The sequence below is a fragment of the Vulpes lagopus genome, chromosome 4, assembly GCF_018345385.1.
Source record: "Vulpes lagopus strain Blue_001 chromosome 4, ASM1834538v1, whole genome shotgun sequence".
Classification (NCBI taxonomy): domain Eukaryota; kingdom Metazoa; phylum Chordata; class Mammalia; order Carnivora; family Canidae; genus Vulpes; species Vulpes lagopus.
This window is the reverse complement of record NC_054827.1, coordinates 115500918-115525397: the sequence shown is the minus strand read 5'-3', so window position 1 is coordinate 115525397 and position 24480 is coordinate 115500918. Positions and strand designations below refer to the sequence as shown.

The following is a 24480-nucleotide window of genomic DNA, read 5'->3' as shown; positions in this document are numbered from 1 at the left end:
ATCAAGATAAGAAGCTTTTGCACAGCAAAGGATACAGTCAACAAAACTAAAAGACAACCTACAGAATGGGAGAAGATATTTGCAAATGACATATCAGATAAAGGGCTAGTTTCCAAAATCTATAAAGAACTTATTAAACTCAACACCAAAGAAACAAACAATCCAATCATGAAATGGGCAAAAGACATGAAGAGAAATCTCACAGAGGAAGACATGGACATGGCCAACATGCACATGAGAAAATGCTCTGCATCACTTGCCATCAGGGAAATACAAATCAAAACCACAATGAGATACCACCTCACACCAGTGAGAATGGGGAAAATTAACAAGGCAGGAAACAACAAATGTTGGAGAGGATGCGGAGAAAAGGGAACCCTCTTACACTGTTGGTGGGAATGTGAACTGGTGCAGCCACTCTGGAAAACTGTGTGGAGGTTCCTCAAAGAGTTAAAAATAGACCTGCCCTACGACCCAGCAATTGCACTGTTGGGGATTTACCCCAAAGATTCAGATGCAATGAAACGTCGGGACACCTGCACCCCGATGTTTCTATCAGCAATGGCCACAATAGCCAAACTGTGGAAGGAGCCTCGGTGTCCATCGAAAGATGAATGGATAAAGAAGATGTGGTTTATGTATACAATGGAATATTACTCAGCCATTAGAAACGACAAATACCCACCATTTGCTTCAACGTGGATGGAACTGGAGGGTATTATGCTGAGTGAAATAAGTCAATCGGAGAAGGACAAACAGTGTATGTTCTCATTCATTTGGGGAATATGAATAATAGTGAAAGGGAATATAAAGGAAGGGAAAAGAAATGTTGGGAAATATCAGGAAGGGAGACAGAACATAAAGACTCCTAACTCGGGGAAACGAACTAGGGGTGGTGGAAGGGGAGGAGGGCGGGTGTTGGAGGGGAATGGGTGACGGGCACTGAGGTGGACACTTGACGGGATGAGCACTGGGTGTTTTTCTGTATGTTGGTAAATTAAACACCAATTAAAGTTAAAAAAAAAAAAAATAAAGGGTCAATGAGAACAAAGGGAAGAGAGGAGAATATAACCAATCTTCCCATAATTCTGATAGAATAGCTAGGAGGAAGAGACAACTCCATAATTACAGTCAGATTTCAATACCCTTTGCCTGAAAGTTAACACAAAAGAAGAAACAAAATATCCGCAAGGATACAGGTGACTTGAACTACATTATCAAACAATTTGACCCAATTGGCATTTGTATAACTCTCCATCCAACAAGAATGGAATTTACGTGCATTTCAAGTGAAGAACATTTACTAAGATGGATCATATTCTGGGCCATAAAAAGGAAGTTTCAAAAAAATTTTAAAGGGTACAAGTCATACAGAGTATGTTGCCCAAGCAAAATATAATCAATCAGAAATCTAAAACAGAAAGACATGGAAAATACCCCAAATATATGGAAACATACCTCAAAATAAACCATGGGTTAAAGACAATATCAAACATGAACCTAAAAAGTATTTTGAAAAAGATAAAAATGAAGACAACATACCAAGACCAATGAGGTGCTGCTAAAGCAGTACTTTGAGGGAAAAATCAACACTACACACACAGATTAAGATAGAAGAAAAGACTCAGTGACTTCAGTTTCTTCCTTAAGAAATTAGACAAAGAATAGCAAATGAAATCCAAAGGATAAACGAAATAATATAGATCAAAATCTAACTCAATGAATTAAAAAACAGTAAGCAATAGAGAACCACTGAAACAGAAAACTGGTTCCTTCAGAAGAGCCATAAGATTGATGCATCTATGGGCAAAGAGAAGACACAAATTTTCTATCAGAAAAGAAAGCAGTGCCATCACTACAAAGTCTTTCTCTCTCTCTCTCTCTCTCTCTCTCTCTCTCTCTCTCTCTATATATATATATATATATATATATATAACAAGGAAAATAAGGGAATATATGGAAAACTTTATGCCAATAAATCTGGCAACTTATGAAATGGATAAATACCATGAAAGACACAAACTACCAAAGCTCATCCAAGAAGAAACAGCCTCAATAGCCTCATATCTATAAGGAAATTTAATTTGTAGTTAAAAACCTTTGCACAGGGAAACATTTAAAGAGTAACTTTACAGAGAAAACTGACAAATGCTGCCTCAGCCAGGTGGTCAGCAATAGCATCAGTTAGAATTAACATCAATAGTAATAATTCATGTTGATACCGTGAGAGTGGCACGTGGCTTCTGTGGTCTTTCAATTCCACATCCCCAGTATCATCATGAAAAAAAGATCAGACAAATCTCACCTGAGGAATATTCTAGAAAATACCTGAACACTACTCCTGAAGCTGCCAAGCTCATTAAAAACAAAGAAAGTCTGAGATACTGTCACAGCCAAGAGGAGTCTAAGCAAACATCATGACTAAATGTAATACAGTGTCTTAGATGGGCTGTTGGAACAGAAAAAGGACATTAGGTAAAAACTAAGGAAGTCTGAAGTACAGACTTTAGTTAATAATAATGTACCAATATAGGTTCACTGAATGTCACAAACTCACAAGATGTTAATAATAATGGAAAAAATAATAAGGGAACAGTTTTGGGTATATAGGAATGCTGTGTATTATCTCTGCAATTTTTCTGTAACTCTAAAACTATTATAAAATTGTTTTTTTTTTAAACTCACAAAGGGTTTATCCCATGAATATAAGATTGCTTTAACTAATATAACATAACTCACCATGTTAACAAACTAAAACAAAAAAAACATATTATCTCCACAGATGCCAAAACAATTCATTCCTGATAAAAACTCTCAGCAAAGGATGCCTGGGTGGCTCAGTGGTTGAGGGTCCACCTTCAGCTCAGGGCGTGATCCTGGAATCTGGGATCAAGTATCCCATCCGTCTCCTTGCAGGGAGCCTCCTTCTCCCTCTGCCTGTGTCTCGGCCTCTCTCTCTCTCTCTCTCTCTCTCTCTCTCTCTCTTTTTTTTTTTTTTAATTTTATTTATTTATGATAGGCACACAGTGAGAGAGAGAGAAGCAGAGACATAGGCAGAGGGAGAAGCAGGCTCCATGCACTGGGAGCCCGACGTGGGATTCGATCCCGGGTCTCCAGGATCGCGCCCCGGGGCCAAAGGCAGGCGCCAAACCACTGCGCCACCCAGGGATCCCTCTCTCTGTCTCTTATTAATAAATAAATAAAATCTTTTAAAAAGCTCTCAGCAAACTATGACTGGAAGGGAATTCAATCTGATAGAAGACATCTATGGAAAACCTACAGCTAACATCATACTTAATTATGAGATACTGAATGCTACTCCTCTCACATCAAGAACAAGGCAAGCATGTCCATACCAACTCTTCTATTCAACATTATACTGGAGGTTCTATCAGCTGCAAAAAGACAAGAAAAACAAATAAAAGGCATCCTGACATCCAGTAAATCTTTATTTGTAGATGGCATGATCATCTATATAGAAACACTATAGGATCTACTGAAAAGCTGCAGAAACTAATAAGTGAATTTAGCAACATGGCAGGAACAAGACCAATACACAAAATCAACTATATATCTATACATTAGCAATAAAAAACTGGTCACTGAAATTTTATAAAAATGATGTTTAAAATCATATGAGAAATAGGAAGTATTGAGTGACTCATTTAAAAATGTGTAAGACCTATCTTCTGACAACAGCAAAACACAGCAGAGAAGAATTCAGAAAACTGAAGTGAAAAATAAAGTAGACTATGTTCAAGACTGGGAAAGTCCATTTTGTTAGGCTGTAAATCCTCACTAAGCTGATGTATAGATTCAACCTCAACCAAATCAAAATCTGAGCATAATTTGTTTTGTAGAAATTGAAAAGCTGATCCTAAAATTCACATAGAAAAGCCACTAGAACAGCCCAAAGAGCTTTGGAAAAGACCAATGTTAGAGGACAAACACCACCCTATTTCAAGACTTATGATGAAGCTAGACTAACCAGGACAACAAAAAGTTGAATGACAATGTAAATGTAATGATAGTACACTGGGTGATACAGCCATGAATATTATTTTTATGCTCCTAACACTGTAAATAATTGTTATGGGATATAAAAAATGGAAATTATGGCTAAGGTTTCAGAACTATTAAAAAAAAGACATGCAGAAGATTGCCATGTAGAACTTTCAAACATACAAACCAAATCAGAATTTTTCAGGATTCTTAATTCCAACCTGATCTATGCTATAAATGGGTCAGGAGATGAAGATCAGAAAGGGTGTTTAGAGAAATTTCTGAAGAGCCTGAAGGAAGGGGATGTGTTACATTCTTCCTATTTCACATCAAGTCATGTAGACTTTTAAAAAGACCCATAAGAGAGCTTGAAATATGTTCCCTGAAGCTTTAAGAACAGAAGTGGTAGATGGAGAAAGAGGAGAAGCCAATTACAATCCCTTTGCTGATGCCAATCTTTGCACTACAACAGGCCACAGCTTGAGGAGGGGAAGCCCAGCTTCAAATCAGGATTGTGCTTTGACTATTACATGAGGCTGTGATCTGAGGGCTGCCTGAGCCTGCATCCATACGCTCAAGTGAGCCGAGGATTTACATTACCCAAGAGTAGCCAGATAAGTCATGGGGCTGCCCATGTCTTCGCCAAGAAGCAGAAGCAACAACATTTAACATAACAGCGTGGTGTTGGGAGTTCATGGTCAAAGTGATGGTCCACGATGAAGAGAGTGATTATGAGTAACTTGGAAGAAGGCAGGAGGGGTTGGGGAGGAGAAGCGTATGGGAAGCTGAAGACAGGTAGCCCAGTCTTCATCTGCCATATCAGGAAACCACAGATACTACCCCAAACCAAAAAACACAACTAGCAATATAAGCATATTATTTAGAACAATGGAGCTAAATACCAAACAAAGAGCTGAAAGTGGGTTCCTCTGAGAGCAGGAAATGAAGATGAGGAGAGGGTAGAAAGTGAGACAGCTACTTTTCATTAAAGTCCTGGTAACATCATTTTCTTTCTAGAACTATATACATATACATAATAGTCCCCTCATTATTGTTAATTAAAAAAAAAAACCTTAAAGGATGTCAATAGTGCTGGAAGAAAGTCCAGAGCATGTAGCTCCCATGGACAGGTGTGTTCTGGAAGGGGAGTCTGAAATCCATGGGCAAATAAGTGAACTTCAACTTCAGTCTCTCACACAAAAATTAATTCAGAGGGGATTGTGGACTGAAATGTAAACAAGTACAAGTCCAGGGAAAAAGTACAGGATCTCAGGCTAGTCAGAGAGAGTTCAGACCTCACACCAAAAAGCATGATCTTAAAAGGAAAAATGAGAAACGACTTCACCACAATTAAAAACTTTTGATCTGTCAAAATCCCTGTTAGCAGAATAAAAAGAAGCTACAAAGAGGAAGAAAATATTTGCAAATCACATATTCATCGAAGGATTGTATTTAGAATATATGAAGAACTCTAGGGGGATCCCTGGGTGGCTCAGCAGTTTAGCGCCTGCCTTTGGCCCAGGGCGTTATCCTGCAGTCCCAGGATCAAGTCCCACATCAGGTTCCCTGCATGGAGCCTGCTTCTCCCTCTGCCTGTGTCTCTGAGCCTCTCTCTCTCTCTCTCTCTCTCTCTGTCTCTCATGAATAAATAAAAATCTTAAAAAAAAAAAAAAAAGAACTCTAAAATCGCAACAATAGAGGCTGCTGGCTCAGTCTGAAAAGCATCTGACTCTTGATCTTGGGGTCATGAGTTCAAGCTCCACGTTGGGTGTAGAGATCACTTAAATAAATAAATCATTTTTTAAAAAAGGCAACAATAAACTGGAGAAAAAAACCTATTAATATCCCCATGTGTAAAGGATGCTTATGAATCAATAAACAACCTAAAGGAAAAATGAATAAATCACATGAACTGACAATTCAGACCTAAGAAAATGTCAATGGCAAACTAAAATAAAGGGGGAAGAAAAGCTCAACTTCACTAGTTCCCACAAAAAGGCAAATCAAAATTGAATCCTATTTTTTACCCATGAATACTTGGCAAAAATGGAAGTCGAATGACACAGGTAGGGGGAACAGGCATTACTACATCAATAGTAGTACACCCATTTTGTAAGGGCATTTGGCAAAGCTACTATCATTTAAAATTTGCATTTACTCTAAGTTAGCAATTTCAAGGAAGACTTGCCTATCAGCTCATGGAGGCAGATACAGCATATTGCTTTTAGCAAATAACTGGGAATAACTTGAGTGTCCATAATAGGGAAATGATATATATATAAAGGAAAACTATGAAGCCATTATAAAATAGCATAGAGACAGATCTATATGCATGACACGGAAATAACTCCAAGAGAAAGCAAGCTGCAGAACAAGATACCTGGTATGATCTTATATTTGAAAAACAGAAAATAATCTAAAACCATGTGTGTATAGTGTGTGTGCATGTGTGTGTGTGTGCCCACACATAAGTAGATAGGACAGTGTTCATACCAAATTGTTAACAGTGGCTACATCCAGGGAAGGGACAGGGATGGAGCGAGTGACCATGAGAAACTACAGCACGACTTATACCACTTGAATGTCATTTTTCTCCATCGGATCATTTCATCCAAGAACATAGTTGTGTCATTTGTCTAATGAAAAGATAATGATGCAGCACTCAGAACAGTGCCTAGCATCCAGCAGGTGTTCAATAAATGCTCCTTCAGATTTTTTAAAAATTAGTGAAATATTTTGAAAGAGTCAAACATGTAAATACAGAGGACAATGTAGCGCTCTGGTGCCCTGCCCAAGGTTTTAACACATCAGAAGGCAGTGAATGATGCAATTTGTCCTGGTGCTGGTTTTTGAAACTTGGATATAAGTATCCAAAACCAGGAAGCAGGAGAAGCGGCTTTAGAGGAAAGGAGGGAGATTCACCAATCAAAGAAAAAAATTCAGGGTCTCACACCAAATGCAGCAACAAGCAATTGCTTGCAGCAGTGCCTCTCCACAGAGCACACTTAGCAGCAGAGAACGGTCCTCTTACCTGTGGTCTTGGCTGATGCGGTGGTGGACACCCCATTGAGCTCACTAGGACTCCTTTTTATGGGCCGTGGCTTATACTCTCGTTTGGGAACACTGGATGCAGCTGATATTCTAAAACACGCATTTTAAGATCAGTCAGACATCTGATAAAGAAAGCCACGCCTCCAAATGTACGTTTGCTCTGCCTTGGGGAGCCTCCATCGTGTGGGATGGGTGGTGGTCGTGAAGGGGGTAATCGTATGCATTGATTCGTGAGTAGCTTAAAGTGATAGATGGGATATCCCTTGTTTTTCAAGTATGTATTTGAAAGTGTGTCTCTCACGGTCTCTGAGGCATCCATCAGGTACCAGGCTGCCCTGGGCACTCAGCGATGCTAGCTTCCTTCTCTCCTCTTCTGCTCATGTAGAGACAGAGTGACACAAATATGGTCCTGCAAGCACGGCATGCATGCCCCGCCTACATGGATGCTGCGGAGACTGGCCACACCTTTTGTCTTCCCTCTATAATTTTGCCATTGATTTAAGTAAGCATCCCTCTGAATATATCATAATCCCATGTAAAACAATATTCTGTTACCAAACCTGGTGAAGAATGGGGTAGGGTTTTTTTTTAACCCATTATATTAATTAACAGGGTTACTGTGCATACTCCATGTGATACTACTAGTTTTCAGAGAAATGTAGAAAGCCATGAAAGCCTAAAGGAAACAGCAATCTTTCTTGATCACTCAGAAGGTATTTTTGACTCTTTCAATACCTCTCTGAGTCAGTGTTATGAACTTGGCCTGATATCTGTACTGGTGAAATGAAAACACATCTTTCTTCCAGATATTAACATACTTCCCGATTACCACCTCACCCTTCTTCACATCCCTACATGTTGGCAAGGGGGTGTGTGCATCACCACCCCAAGCTCAAGCTCTCAAATCAACAACGAAGCCAGGACAGCTCTGTCGGGTCAGCAGCTCTGTCTGGTTGCCGGCACACAGGTCATGGAAAAAGGCTTTCGTAAAACAAAAAAGGAAAAAAGCTGCCAGACTGCTTTTCCTAGTTCTGTCCCATTGGCCAGAGCCACATATTTATTATCTTCAGTGCTTCCCCACACCCAACCAGGAAAGCCAGCTAAGAAAATTCAAAACAAATGGGGCAGTGGGTAGGGGCAGATGGAAGGACAGACGGATGGAGATATTGGTTTTGATGGAGTTTAACTGTGCAGCCCTGGGCTTGTGAGGAACATGAAGGCTCTTACCGCATCTGCAGCTTGCTCTGGAGCTCCTGCAGAATCTCCGTGGACTGTTTGTGATAGTCTAAAGCTGCCTCTATAAACACGGCCAACTGGCTGACTTGTTCTACCTGCAGCAAAAGTAGAAAATTATCCCAAGGCCCACATAATGTTCAGAGAGGGGGCAGGGGGGGGCCAGCGACAAAGACCCGGCTTTGCAGGGGAGCCCCACATCTTCCTCGGCTCTGGTCCATCTTGTTTCCTTCTGCTGCATAATCATCACACAGGTGGTGGCAGAAAGCTGTATATTCTGGAAAACCATGTTCAAATTGACTTGTGATTAAAATGTGATTCAACTCAACAAAAGCTTGTTTTTCCAATTAGAGGATACTCTCAGGAGATTTTTTTTTTTTTATGCTATAAAGTTCATGGATCTGAAAACAGAGAGATAAAGCTTTTCCAATTACACGAGAAGCCAACATTCACTAAATGAACTGCTTCCTCAGTAAAATATCTCTCCGGGCATTTTCTAGCTAAGTTAAATCAGGAAACTAAGTAAATGAAACCGTTCTCACGTAAGAAAGGAAACCAGAGGCAGGGTGTGCACCGGGGCAAGGACCTGCCAGCCGCCTGTATGTTTTCTTGCCCTCCATACAAAATCATAGCCCCAAAACATACAGCTGAAAGGAATGGACTCCATAGCCTCTGGCATCTCTTGTTCCCTCGAATCCACACATTTGTGAAATTAGTGACTGAATCATAGTGGATGGAAAAAATCAAAAGTAAAAAAGCTCCGTCACATAAGAAAGCCTGGAAGACCAAGGGATGCACAGATTGAGGCACAGACGTCCCCTGTAGGGCTTGAGGGCTTCCCTCCATCCCCCATGGGTCTGAGCAGCTGCTCCAGAAAAGAAGAATTCAAGACACTGATGTCAGCAAGTCCCAGGGGCAGGACCTCTGGGTTGAGGTAATAAAGGCCCCCAGCAAGAGTCCTTTGACCTCCAAATCCAGAGAAGGACACAAAGCAAAACAGACCCCCCTCTTCCAAAGCTTCCCCAAAGCCTGCGCATCATTTCCATGTGCTAGAGGGGTTTTAGGGCAAAGGATGTCCTGCTTATTCACCCACATACGCCCATCCCGTAAAACCAACCATGGATTCGTTCACCTTCAAAGATCCAAGCTGTTTCCATTTGTTGTTAAAGACCATGCTCTGGCTGCCTCCACAGTTCATTTTCCTTGTGCACGCACACCACTTTAAAAACGGGTTCAGCGGGCACTTAAGATATGCACAGCATTCCACACGTGCCCCACTGTGATCAGCATCTGAACGAGGAGATCCTGGTGTGTTACATTTGCTTTGCCACGCTTGTGGCTGGAAAAGCAACAAGCTGGAGCCTTAAATTTCCCAAAACCCAGTAAACAAAACAAAGACAGCCTGGCCCCTACACAATTCCAAGGATTTCTTAAGTTTCACCTCCTTGGCTTTTTCTTTTAAACAAGTCCAGTGCCACGACCTAACTCGACCACAGTAGAATCTACCGCAGTAGGAAATGTCCCCCCTAACGGTGGGAGGGTTGCGAGCTGGGTCAAATCTGTGCCATACCTCTCTGACTCTGGTAAAGTTAATTACTATTTTAACACCCACTTTGAAATATGTCTGACTTTTCTCTTTTCAAAGGAGCAGTGAAAAAATGAATATTTCTGGAAACATATGGAGGGATTATAGGGAGGGGTAGAGGGAAAGATCACCAGCCCTCCTCTCTGGTTGGTAAAACAGTCATGTAACCTAGAGATGCATTTGTAACTATTCATTTGATGGCTGACTTTGGGAAGGAAATGAGTCCCAAGGCCCCTTAAAACTTGAGGGAGAACAGCATGCACACAGTAGGTGCTCAATGCAACTACCAAGGAGGCAGTACCACACAGCAAAGGATCTTGCTGATGGTGAAGCCACACAGTGCCACAGGGGGATTATATGCCTCTCTGTGCCAGATGCCGGAGGCTTCCAGCCATCCTCCAGCCATAAGCAGCAAGGTGCATGCAGGTGGCCTCTGCTTCCCAAACCACAGTTAGAAGTCAGCACCTGGGATGCCTGGGTGGCTCAGTGGTTGAGTGGATGCCTTTGGCTCAGGTCATGATCCTACTGGGAGCCTGCTTCTCCCTCTGCCTGTGTCTCTGCCTCTCTCTGTGTGTCTCTCATGAATAAATAGATAAAATCTTGAAAAAAAAAAAAAGGAAGAAGAAGTCAACTGGATAGGCAGAACCAAGGTAGTGGTAAAGCCAGGCCCTGCGAGTACCTGTCCAGAAGGTAAAGCATTTCTTTCACTGGCCGCACGGCTCAATCTGGCAAATCCACCTGCTAACTTGGGAAAGATCACCTGGGATAAGAAGGAAGGTTTAGTTCTGCTACTGGCTGGGAGCTGCACTGTCCCTTTGCTGGTGCCACCTTGAGAGTGAAGTGTGACCACGCACTGTGGAAGGGTTCACACCATATGCACAGAGGAAGCCTACCAGGGAACTGGCTCCCATCTCAGTGTTGAGTGCACTAGCTCTCACAATGGGGTCACACCTGGCCAGGTGCCATAACACAGACCTCCCTGTAAGCTAGAGGAGGAGGAGGGAGAGGCCAGATACAGGCCACGGTGCTGGCAAATGGCCGGGTGAGGACTAGGAAGATACCCCAGGCAGGGGGACGGGGTTCACAGAACCCGAAGGAGCTTGTGGTGAATAGAAAAGTGGGGCAGCCTGGGTGGCTCAGCGGTTTGGCGCAGCCTTCAGCCTGATCCTGGGGACCCGGGATCAAGTCCCATGTCGGGCTCCGTGCATGGAGCCTGCTTCTCCCTTTGCCTCTGTCTCTGCCTCTCTCTCTCTCTCTGCCTCTCTGTGTGTGTGTGTGTGTGTCTCATGAATAAATAAAAAAAATATTTAAAAAAATAAATAGAAAAATGACCCCAAAGACACCCCAGCCCATCTCCCCAAATCTGTAACTATGTTACCTTTCCTGGCAAAAGGGACTCTGCAAGTGTGATTGAGTTATGGGTCTTAAACTAGAGAATGACCTGGATTATCTGGGTGGCCCAGTATCATCACTGGGTCCTAGAAGAGGAAGGCAGGAGGGTCAGAGTCAAAGAAGGAGGTGCATCAGGGGAAGCAGAATAAGGTGTGGAGATGCCTCACTGCAGGCTTTGAAGGGTGAGGCGGCGATGCTCTTGGGATGCAGGTGCCTCTGGAAGGTGGAAAAGGCAGAGAACTGGCTTCTCCCCTTATGTCCTCCAGGAGCACAGCCCTGCCAACACCGGGCTTTCAGGACTCCTGACCTCCAGTCTGTAAGACCGTAAATCTGTGTGGCTTGAAGGCACCCATTTGTGGTAATGTTACAACAGGAAAAGAAAACTATCTCTGAGCTGCTTTCATCTACTCTCAAAAGAAGCAAAATCTACCAATGGAACTAGAGCTGGTAAGGGTCCCCTGCTTATGGGAGATGGGAGCTGTTGCCTTGAGACTCACAGAAACCCAACGCAATGGGAATGTGCCACCGTGGCTGGGCCCAGGGGCTTCACAGCTGACTCCACCCCACGCCGTGGTTCTCGCTCTCTTCCCAGAGGCAAGACTCTGTGTATCTCTGGGGTGTCACACTGTGGGTGCACTCTACTTCAAAACCTTCTCGGTAGCTGCAAACCATGGCTGATTATAAGCATGAGGCTGTTGGGAGTACTGAGCCCTGGGGATGGAGGCAGAGCATAGATATCCCCATATTTCTGTGGGCTATGAATACAAGAGGTCCCTGGGGCTATGTCCCTAAGAATTGGATCTTAGCCACTGGGGTGGCCTGTAGACCAAGTGCAAAGGATTTGGGCTGTACCGAAAGGTAGGATGGCCTGAAGGAATGCATATTGTACTAAGGTCAGCTCTCTGCAGAAGGTTACGGAAACAGGTGGCCAGGTAGGAGCCAGGCTGTGACTCTCCTCCTCAGACCCTCCAGCAATCAGTTACCAAAGGACTAGCTAGCATCCAGGTAAGCGGGCAGAGGGTGCCCCTCTACAGACCACGGCATGAGGAGAGAGAACAGGGATGTGAGTAGGTAATGTCCTGTACCCAGATCCCTGGAATCTGCAGTGTGCTTGCCATGAAAGAATGAGGAAATGCACATCTTCTGGAACATGACAAGCCAGTCCCTCTCACAACTGAAAATGGCATACTTCCAGTGGATGGCATCTTTGATTTGAATTGTGGACCATCCAAACGATTCCTTGCTCTGTCATATCAAAGACTTCTGTTCTTTTGGATTCCTCAGAGAAGCTAGAGGAGTCTGATCATAAACAGATGCCTTTTCCAACGGGGCAAGATCTCTATTCAGAGCTTCTGAGAAAGTCTGAGCAAGGCAATTAAATTAGTAACCTAGGTAACAGCCACTTAACCTGCTTTCTCCACTCCCTATTTCTAAAGGCTTTCTTGCATGTCGTCGTTCACATCACGCCTGACATTCATAGATCAAGGGGACTTTCAAGGGGCAAAGAGCTGAGCGGAAGTGAAACCAGAATCAGATTGCAGGCCACTCAGTCCTTGCTGGATATGTGCTCTTTCTGCAAGCCCCATTCTTCCAAATGTACCTTGTGCCACAGGTCACCAGTCCCTTGAAATGACAGCAATAATGATGATGATGTGGAAAAGCTTTCCAGTCAAACAGGTTTGAGAAACTCCCCTGTGTACTATGCCTCTGGGATCTCTTAGAGATCGATTTTTCACACTATCATATAAAGACTCCGAAGAGTCTCGTCATCAAGAAAACCCACCTAGCTTTGTCTACGCTAGGGTTTGCCAAACTCCAGACCATAGAGATGTTATTAGTGAGACCTACTACCTCCCGTGGAATGAATTTGAGAAAATGCTCCTCTGGACTGATGGAAAGAGCCCAGGAATCTACAGTCTGGCAACACCATTTGTTGCAGGAGCCCGGGGATGGAGGGAGAGTCCCCAGGCAGGAGACATATACCAAGAGAGCTAGAGAGAAACGCAGGCGTCTGGCCTCACCGGCCTGGAATAGAGACCATCTATGTGCTATCTCTGGCTCCTGCTAAAGTCAAAGACCTACATTCCGTGATGCCAAGGTGTGAGGAATAAACTCTGCAAAGACAGAAGGAGTGCATTAAGGGGCCTGCAGGTGATACACCATTCCCAAGAAATGGGTGATGGAGGCTGGCACCCAACCTGCTGAACTTCCCTCACCCCTACCTCAGAGCCAGTTGTGGTGAGCACAGGGGGCCCTCTCCTAGGGAAAGCCCCCCAACCCAGCCCAGCTGGTCAGAAGGGCTCAGCCACAGGCCTGCCCTTCAGCGCCCCTGGGGAAAGCTGGTGATTGAAACATCTCTGGGCTCACATCCGTGCATGGACGAGTGAAGCTACTCAGCCCCGAACAGTTGCTGAAGTGATGCCCAAGGTCCCCAGTCCAACCCTGACTGCCAAGACAGCCAAGGACTCCAGGGTGGGACCAGAGAAGGCTTCTCTTTGGTTCTCCCACTTGCAGTTTGGCCACACACAGATAGGAAAACAGATGCCAGTTTCCCTGGGAGTGTCTGTGTGAATGATTCAGGTCCTTCACCTCACCCCTTCCTTCCTTCCACACCACAGGATGGTGGAGGTCAGGGGGCCCTGACAATCAGGGTGTCCATACCCTGGCTGGAATGGGCAATAACTGGAGCCTGGCTCTGAGGTCTGTATTCATTAAGAATGTGGGTTTGCCAAGCAATGATCGGCTTTTCCTCTGCCCACCTCACACTCCCAGTGGGTTCCAAGGTCTCCCTGTGGGTTAATTCCTGGGATACAGGGTGGAGTCCCATTGTCGGCCCAGGCCCAAGCTGACCACATGGATTTCCAGAAAGTCCTGTTCTCTGGGCATGGGGCTGGTACGTGTGCCTTGTTTGGCTGTCCCTGTTTGTTTCTCATTGGAAGAATCCAGATGTGAAGACAGATGAGCAACCACACCCTGGAAACCCCCTACAAATGGCCTGCTGGCCAGAAGATCCTAAGAAGGGCCACATAACCTGCACGTAGAGATTCTGGAAAAACCAAATCTGTTAGTTTCAGTTGGGGCTTTCCTCAAACCAGGCAGGTCTCTGGTATTATCTGGTGAAGCTTTCATTGTGTCTTAGCCAAAGCTACCGGACACGAGGTCTGGACACCACCTGCTCCCCACAGAGTGAGACTTTGGGATATGAATTGTTAGTGCCGGACAGAGATAGGCAGGTAGCACCAGACCACTTGACACACCACCTTACCTCCCTCATTCACACTCCTCTGCTTATTTACTTCCTCTAGCCCTGCTTCACTCCTGCTGGGGAGGAGACCAGGGAATGTTCCTTAATTAGTAGGATGGGTTCTTCTGCCCCAAAAGCCAACTTTGCATGGCCAGAGGCCACATGTCGCAGATCGTGTCTGGATGGGTGAGTCAGGTCAGCTTTCATCAAATGGGAATACTCTCCAGCACAACTGCCCAAAGGCCTGTATTTTATAATTGCTGGGTGGTCTCAATGGTTAAAAGGGCTGCCCTTTGGTTCCAATCTGGCTTCTGTATCAATTCCTCAATTAGTCGAAACTCAAAGGGGTGGATGGCTTTGACTGGCACCCCCAACCTCTATTTCACAATGGTATTGGCCTCTCCCACTCATGTCTGGAGGAAGCACCAGACCTCTGCTGCCCGCCACCACATCCCTGAGGCCACAGGCCCTTGAGAAGCAGGCATGGACCTGGGTTCCAGCAGGTGCCAGGTCAGGGGGATGTGCTATCCAATTACCTGGGCAAAGGCAGGGCCTGCAGACCCACTGCCTTTCCCAGGAATTAAGACCCAGCCATCTTTAGCTGCAGGATCAGTTTCTGGAAGAAAAGTCAGCGTCCTAACACATAGCTCCTCCTTCAGAGCCTCCTTACAGATAGGAAGCAGACACAGAGGAGACTGAGTGGCAAAGGCTGGACATGCACTGGTGATCCAGAGAGAGCTGGAAGCCAGGGCTCTGTGGGCTGCAGAGCCCCTGGATCTGGCCTGGGTGCAGAGAAGGGCAAGGATGGGGCAAGAGCTCTGTGTATGCCTCCTCCCTCCACACACTGACTCTTCGTCTTCTCCCTCCAAGTCACCTGCTGTTCATGCCCAAACACCAACCTCCACCTTAGCATGTCAGGGCCAAGGACTGAACTGGAGACTTTCTACAACTTTGCTAGTCAAGAGGACTGCCAGGCCACCCGGATATGGCCCAGACACACTGACACAGTAAAGGACAAGACCATCCCCCTTCTGGGTCTGGCTGCTGTTGCCCCAACAACAGAAGGAAGGCAGCCATCTAGAGTTTACACAGTAATTTGTGAGTGTCCTCAACCACAACCCCAGGAAGGGGAAAAGGTCAAAGCAGGTATGCCAGGCTAGAGGGGCCTCCCCCAGGGCCCCTTTTAGACTCTACCATGAGTCACTCAGCAAATGGCACTCTGTCACTGTCACCATCATTGTCATCACCACCACCAACCTCTTCAGCACCACTCTGGCCATTCCTGCAACAATCAGCAATCAGAGCACACAGGTGGCAACCGCAATTAAAGATGGCACAGGGAGAGGAGGGCAGGGAAAGGGAAGGAGCCCAGTCCCAAGGCGGTCGGAAAGTCCTTAGCTGTCTTAGGATTTTGGTCTCCTCCTACCTCTGAGGTTGCTTTCCAGGGGCTTTTGTCAAAGGACAGGCAGAAGGAGAAAGGCCATCCCTGAACAAGCGGGCACAGCCTGGTGGTGGAGGTGTAGACCCAGCTCTGAACTGATGGAGGCACAGGATGCCCTCCACCCCAGGAAGCCCTGCCTCTGCAGGGTCTAAGTCAAGAACTAGACACTACTTCTGCCAGGGCAGGGGGTAGGCAGTCAACTCATTTGTGAATATGGTCACTGTCAGCGAAGGGATCAATAACTGAGTTTTTATATGGAAGGGATCATTCCTGACTGTCGCCTTATCCTAAAGGGAGAAAACAGGTCTCTTGGGTGAACTGGCAAAGGCAGAAAACTGAACCAGGCCCCTAGTAGAATATTTGCAAAAGCCCATCATCGTGGTTCATGAATGAAGTCCCGAAGAGGAGCACATGGGTCAGGCAATAGGTCTGACACACGAGATTCAACCTCAGAGTTTGCACCCACCACTACCAGGCACGGGACCGGAAGGATGATGTGGGCACACACAAGGGTTAGATGCACTGGATATGTCACACTCCGAAATCACATTCTGAACACTTCAAAAAGTCAAATACGGCACTCTGAAATGAAACAAAACCAAAATTGTCCATTGCTTCAGGACAATGTCAAGAGAAAATTTCTATTTTTAAGAGAAAATAAACAAGAAAAACAGAGCAAACAGTTACACCTCTTCCCATTTCCCATAAGATTTTAAAAGCCTGATCAAATATTAAAAGGAGAAATGTAACAGAGTATACTTTTCAGGACTCGGGCTTAATGGACCTGGGGGTTTTCAAATGATTTTCTCTGGGATTAATGTCTCTTCAACATGGAATATAATTCCCCCTATCACCACGGCAAATAAAAGGTACTTTTGTTTGACTTGACTCAAAAATGCAAGACCTTGATAGACCTTTTAAAAAACTATTAGAAGAACATGGTTTTGCAGGTAAATAAATCCTCTGACTTGTCTCCACAGGTTTGAAAGTTCGGCAAATAGGGTCCAGAGCTAAGGCTGGCCCCAAACAGCACACAGCATCACCAAGGCTAGGTTCCGGGCAGGGAGGCCGGAGCCAAGCAAGTGGCAGGAGCCTCTTCCAGTCAGGCAGCAACAAACAACAAAGGACTCACTACAGAGCCTTCTCGGTGCCCCAGTGGGGGTTACCATGCCTCCAAGGTACGCTAAATCCGGCTTCTCTTGGACAAATAAAATAAAAGCTGATGGGAATCACAGTGCAAGAGAATATTGGCATTTCTGAGGGATCTGTGTCAAGACTCTCACGATTCCCGAGTTCACAAGTACCACCACTCAGATGCATGATGCAGGCCATGCTTTTATGTCCTGGATGTTCACAATGACAAGGAAAGGCATCAGAGAGCTGCCCCTCCTCAAATATCTACCCCACAGAGTGCTTCTCTCAATGTTAGCAAAGCTGCACATCATACTACATGGGCTGTCCATTGGCCTGCAAAACCACAATGCTCTGGCCTCAAATACAAAGGCCGATCTGCCAACCTCCCCGCCTCCCCAGACGACCCCCTCCCCAGGGCCACCTGCTGCACATCCCGGGAGAAATCCTGAGATAAACAGGACTTCTTGAGACCTGAGGTGTGGGTTGGGACTTGCCAAATGTCTGAAGGTATTTCTGAGGCAGGTGATAATGGCTACCGAAAGTTCTGGAAGCTTTTGTAAACCAAAGCTCAAGAGCTCCTCCACATGTTGGTCCTAGTCATACATTCAATGTTTTTATTCACATTAAAGTCTCCTGTTTGGTTTAAATACTTACATCATTTTCTAAAAAATTAAACATGCTTCTTTCAGCCAACTCCTTTGACTCTTCAAATTTTTCTACCGCTTGTCTGACTTCTTCATCTGGTATCTTACCTACTCGCTTCTTTTTATAATCATAATCCAGGCGGCGGCCTTCCAGCTTTTTCAGGTGGTGCTAAACAAGACAAAGGAGTCTTTCAGAGACTGTACACTCAAAACACAGGGCAAAGAAATCTCTGTTGTTTCTATGAAAATATCCATTGTTTTTTGTCAGCCTAAATTCTAGGGGCATATCTAAGATAGGGACATATCTTAGACATCTGTGTGGCCCTGGCATTCACTAGGGGCTACCTTTACTATAGATCCTCATGGAATATTTGTGGAATATTCCACAATATCTACTGGTTAGATGGATGGACAGGTGGGCAGGTAGGTGGATGGGTGGATGGATGGATGGATGGATGGATGGACAGATGGATGGATGAATGAACGGGTGGGTGGGCAGACAGATGGGTGGATGGGTGAGTGGGTAGGTAGATAGATGGATAGGTAGATGGATGGGTGGATGGGTGGGTGAATGGGTAGGTGGATGGGTGGACGGGTGGATGCATGAGTGATTGGATGATGGATGGATGGATGGATGGATGGATGGATGAGTGAATGGGTGGGTGAATCTATGGATGGGTGGGTAGATAGATGGGTGGATGGGTGGGTGGGTGGATGGGTGGGATGGTAGAATGAATGAGTATCTATATGGAAAATAAGGACATAGTATCAGCACTCAAATTCCATTTTCCAGAGTTCTTTATAAGACCCCTCACTTCAGTTCTATTAATGTCTAGATAATTTCTAACAAAATTACACCAAAAATAAGTACATTTCCTTTGGCACTACTATCAACTCCTCACTATGAGGTAGATTATAAAAGCACTAGTAGCCTCTAGAATACTTATGCATCTTCCATAAAGTTCCCAAACAATTACAGAATAAGTTGAATAAATGTTATCAATGCATATGTAGACACAGAGGACAGACATTTACAACCTCTGAAAAGGTGAGGTTTCTTTTTTTTTTTTTTAAGGATATCCTTAACAAAATGTAAGAATTGCAAATATTAGACCTGTCCATTCATGGAATGGGCTACCTTGTGTGGTGGTAAATTCCCCATCACAGTTTGTGTTCAAGCAGAGGGATCCCATATCAGAAATACTATAGACAGGACAGTTGTTTGGGGCAAGGGAGAGGTCTGGAAGAGTTTATACATGTAATCTTTGGAAAGCAGGTATTTGATATCAAATGTTTACACAAAAAAAGACTATCCCACTGAAGTATGTATGTACTATGCATTTTAGTGAAAAGCACTGGTTCTACTTCCATAACAAATACGTGAAAAGAGCATATGGATAAAAGCCAGAAGCATCTTTCCTCTATGTTCTGTGACTCTGGGCAAATCTATTATTTCCTCTGGTCCTCTGTGTGTGGCTGTAAAATGGGGATGGGGATGACCAGCCTCCTGCTTGTGGGCCAAGAAATATCTGGAATCCATAAAACGCTTTACAGAGATCAGTCAGCTGGTGTTAAAGGAGCGGGTTCTCCACTCCTGGCATCTGAGACACAGACAACACAGCTGAGACTGGGAATGGCTTCTGAAGACTAGACTCTGAACTCTTGATCATCATAGGACTTAAGTGTAGATTTAGAGTGTTTCTGTGTCAAATAGCAGCTGAGTAACAAGAGATGCCACTCAGGACATTATTTTGTTGTGTAGGGCATGGACAACACTGAAGTATGGGTGTATCTTGCACATGTGTCTGGTGCATATCTGTGTCCACAGCTAGCTCTGAAGCAGGTCAAGTGGAAGAGCTATGCTGCCCAGAGGACTTTGCGTTTTTCTCAAGGACAACAGCACAAGATGCAATGGCATATTATGTACTTCAGCCAAGGGGACATCTGGTTTTAAAGTTCTCCATTTGGGAAAGACATCCTCGTGTCCCCAGAATGTCCCTTCTTCTCTAGAGTCATCTGTTCCTTAGTAATTTGTGAGCACAAACCGCATCCTGGGCCTTGTGGTCACAGAAGTGAATGAAGCAGGATGCCGAGGCACTTAGCGCTGAACAACAGGAGGAGAAAGCAGTGATGCTCATGGCACAGGGCAGCATATAAGCGTATGACCAAGGCAAGAGAAAACAGGGCTTCCCAAGAGAAAGGGCGTCTGAGACCTGAGAGGTGACCTGGCTTAGCAGGGAGGGTGGGGAAAGGAGGGTGAGAAAGATAAAGGACAGAGGACCTCACACAGCAAAGCATCCCTGGGGGCTGCAAACATCGCAGAGAGGCTGGATGGCAGAGCTGGCTGGGGCTCAGTGGGCCGCTCCAGAGGAGGGAGAGGCAGAGAATCAGCTGTGAGGTGGCGGCTCTCTAGTCCACTGCCAGCGACAGTCCACATCTTAGGAAGGCTGCCCCCAGAGTGGTGCAGAGAGTGCAATGGGGGAGAAGGATGCGGGTTGGGGGCGGGGGGACACAAGGGCTGCTGTGCCTATGTGTCTAGACTTTAGCTGCAAGAAGCCAATAGATAGAAAGGGGAAGAACAGAGATTCAGGAGAGAAGACAACAGACATGGCAATGGACTCCAGGCCCAGTAGAAGCCTGGCTTCAGAGGGCAGGAGAGACACTGCTTTTCCCCACAGGGATGGGAAAGAGGACCACAGGAGTGAGGAGTGAGAGGGATATGGGGAGTCGGGGGTAGCTGAATGTTCCGGGCATCTCTGAATGGTTGCTTTTGTTTTTCATTCAACCTCCCTGAATTCTCCTCCACATCCTCTGGTTTCATTTTAAATGCTAATACCCATATAGGCTTCTAGGACTTTCTGTTCTGGAAATCTGGAATAGTGCTCAAGCACATGCCTTTGTAACATGTCATGCTGATGCTGCTAGTCCTGGGGGCCACCCCACAATTGCTGGCCCTGAAGAAAGGAAAGAGGACATCCCCAAGGTTCAAATGAATTCCAAGCTGGCCTGGGCTTGCATTCAGCTCATGCTTGAAGACACCTGGAGGCAGGTCTTCCGGGCAGCAACCTAAGAGGATGCCAGAAGTAAAGGCAGGCTGCCCCTCCAGAGTAAGTCCCAGTGGGGTAGAAATCTCAAGGCTGTTTTTGCACATATACAAAAACACCACCAGGCAAGTGACATGCAATCACTTACAGGTCCCTGAGAGCTCCCATGTGTTCTCTGGAAGGCCATTTTTAACAGTTTTCCAAAAACAAAATGTCAATTCCCAGATACTGATTTCCTTGAGAAGCCGTGAAAAATAACTACTACTGGTCTGGTGCAAAGTATCAAAAAAGAGGACTGATATGGTATGATTTTGATTATAAAAATTCCACTATGAAGTTATGGAGTCATTTTGCTATGGAAGACATGGCTGTGGAAATATGCCTCCTTATCTTGGCTTCTAGATGGCTTCAGTAAGACACAGAATGAAGGGCTCAGAGGTCCTGGGTATCTTTCCCAGTGAGCTGGAAAAATAAAATGATGCTTTCACTGAATCCCCACAGAAGCATTCTAATGATTTTAAATACAGATATCATTTTAAGTAGCAACAGATGGATTATATAGCCTGGAAGACTTACCCCAATCTCTTTTAGATCTTTGTCTTGGAGTAACTGAAGTGGATCGATAAAAGTTTGCTTTACATTAATATCAAGAGAGTCTTTAACCTCAGCCATTAGCTTCATGGATTCACCAACTTCTATCAATGCATTGCCTTGAACAGAAAATGGAAATAAAAAAGGTTCTTTAGCAGAATACTTGAGGATAAAGGTGATTCTATTCAATTCCTTCCCAAAAGTTTGTGGATGATGATGCAGAAAGGTCCTCACCCAAGGACTGCTGAATCCTGACCCAGAAAAAAAAAAGAAGAAGAAGAGAGCGATAAAGAAAGTCTTCCTATGGTCTGTATTTTCCTCTCAACGCTCTGTACTCTCTCCCCTACATAAAGGCAGGAGGCTCAGGCGGACCGAAGCATTTCCCATTTTGGCCACGAGATGGGGATAAAGCTCCTCTTTAAAAACTGGTACAGCAATCCCCAGCTTTTCAAAAGTTCACGCTGTGCCCCCTCATTTTTATAAGAGACCTATCTATATTAGTGCAAGTTTTTGCTAACTGAAAGAAATCCAAAGAGGACTTTTGCTGTTACCAAAAAAAAAAAAAAAAAAAGGAAAAAAGTGAGAATAACATTCAGCCTTTGTTTGGTAAGCAAGTCAAAGAGGCAGCGTGTACCCCAAGTCGTGAGAACTGTGCAGAGCACCCTGGCATCCAGCTACCACAGCTTTGAACTGTGTCTGCAAGCACCTGTGCTTTAACTCAATTTATTCTGTGCATGCACTAGCAAGAGGTGTCCCAAGTTATAAGAAAAGCCTAAGAGAGGTTATTTTTTAAGGTCTGGTAACACCCCTCAATTTTTCCATGTAAATTAATGCTAATTTCCTCTTTGCTTAACACCATTTCGGTTTACAAAAGGCTCTATAGGAATGTTCTACTTTCAGAGAGCAGGGAAATCTCTAGCTTTGTGAACTGGCACCTACGGCTCCTTAGAAGTTCCAGAACAAAATCCCTCTTTGTAAACTATAAAAGGATTCATTCATCAGGGCTAAGTATCAACCAATGAAGGTTACAATAGAAATAAAGGAACAAAACCTCCTGTCAGCTTCTAGCTACTAGATCTTGAGGTCACTCCCCATCTCCTTTAGATGGTTCTAAGGCTCCTAACCCTTTCTGATGTCAAAGAAAGCCTGGCAGTGTCACAGGAGACAGCCTGTCAGCAGGATGGGCAAGTTTGCTCTTCAATAAGGCCCAGGCCAGCCATGCTTGGGCTTGGGCAGGGATGGCAGCTTTTGCTGGATTATGCCCTGGTACCTCCGTGCCCAGCTACCAGGACTCCCACTTACAAATTACTGTGGATTAGCTGGCACAGAGATACCAGAAACATTTCCAAATGCTTCTCTGAAGACTCCAAAAACTTAATTCTGAATATTGGCCATCACCTCCATGGATCTGACAGTCCTTCCCCTTGCTCAAGCTTAGTGCTATAGATTCCACTAGGACGTGGGGCTCAGCTTCCACCCCCTGAGGCTTCTGCATTTCAGGCAAGTTCTACCATGCGGCCCAAAAGGAAAGCATTCTACAGTCTCTTCCTCAGAACAGCAAGCAACCTACCTGTCCTAACACTCTCCTGACATGGGCTCTCCTCCTTAACACAAGTTCCCTTAGAGTGCTAGGGACCTGGGAAGCTCAAACTGTCCACCCACCCAAGCCCCCTGCCTAGTCACTGCAGACTGGCCTTGGCTGTGAGGGCCTGCCCAGCCCCCTCACCTATCTCCTCGACGGGTCTGCCCTCAGGAGAAGGAATAAGCCATCTTGTCTGCATTCACTCATGGAATAAAATAAAATTCACCTTATACTGCTCTGAAGGATATTGTTAACCCTATGACTGATGAATGTTTTAGTGTTGGGGACTTTTTTTTAAAAAAGACTTTATTTATTTATTTAAGAGGGAGGGAACACAAGGAGAGGGAATAGAGACAAGCAGGCTCTCCATTGAGCGGGGAGTCTGATGCAAGGCTCGACTCCAGGACCCTGAGATCATGACCTGACCCAAAGGCAGATGCTTCACCGACTGAGCCACCCAGGCACAAGGCACCCCCATTACCTTTTTTTTTAAGTTTGCAGGAGATTTTTTTTCCCCACAATTTACTAGATTAATTACTATAGCCAAGTATCTGAATTCTCAATTTCCATATCCTGCTTTGTTACCACTACATGAATAGCAAAGTGACAAATTATCCTAGAAGAGTGAACAGGTTAACATTCAACTCACTCTCAATTTATTAATTTAAAGAAATCCCAATCAAAATTTAGTAGGTTGTTTGTATTTAATAAAGGACACTTAAAATGACTCTAGGTTTCATCTGAAAAAAAAAACAAAGGTGAGTATATCTGTGAAATGTTTGCAATAACAAGGGGAAATTTTAGTTAAGTTTATGAAAATCAGCCTTAAAATTATATTACTTAAAATATGGCACTGGATCAAAACAGGGTACAGATCAAGAAAACAAACAAGAAAGACCAGAAACAAACAAAATAAAAAATTTAATCTGTAACAAAGTTTCTCTTAAATCAGAGGGGAAAAGTTGAACTTTTTAATGAAGTATCAGAACAATTAGCTATATATATGTGAGAAAACAAAATCAGAACCCTATTGCACAATATCTGCCCATTATACTCAGAAGCATGGAAATTCAGGGGTAAGAAAAAGAACTTGTTTCAAAAGAAAAGTATAAATAAACATTTATACAATTTGTGGGGGTTGCGGGGGTGGGGGTGAAAGTTTTTCTGAACACAATTACAAAGCCATAAGCCATAAAGGAAGGTGTATGAGTCCCACAACATAAAGAGTAGAAATCTCTCTCCATTATAGAGGTCTCCATCTACAAGGTCAGAGGTAAATGCCTACCTGGGGTGTAAGTTCACAAGCATACATGGCAGACAAAGAGCAAATATCCTGACCATTGAAAGAGCTCATGAACAAGGAAAGGGAAAAGAAATGAACACCTTAATGAAAAAACAGGTAAAGGATACACATACACAATTAACAAAAATGATGACAAACAGGAAGGAATGCTACCTTACACATAATCCAAAAAGCAAAGTTAAAACATCACCAAGAGATCAATTTTATATGCTATATATCAAATTATCAGTTATT

The 24480-nt window shown here is 44.4% G+C and overlaps 1 protein-coding gene across 5 annotated transcripts in view; it reads right to left on the bottom strand.

The window, feature by feature from the left end:
• The window catches only part of SH3GL3 (SH3 domain containing GRB2 like 3, endophilin A3), a 137873-nt gene that overhangs the window by 20667 nt on the left and 92726 nt on the right, over nucleotides 1-24480 (bottom strand). For all 5 annotated transcript variants that reach the window (XM_041751363.1, XM_041751362.1, XM_041751365.1 and 2 more), the window contains 4 exons: nucleotides 21347-21480; nucleotides 17737-17895; nucleotides 8281-8384; nucleotides 7034-7143 (listed from right to left, as the gene is read on the bottom strand). In XM_041751363.1, coding sequence (XP_041607297.1) covers nucleotides 7034-7143; nucleotides 8281-8384; nucleotides 17737-17895; nucleotides 21347-21480 — 507 coding nt within the window. The remainder of the gene's footprint in view (nucleotides 1-7033; nucleotides 7144-8280; nucleotides 8385-17736; nucleotides 17896-21346; nucleotides 21481-24480) is intronic.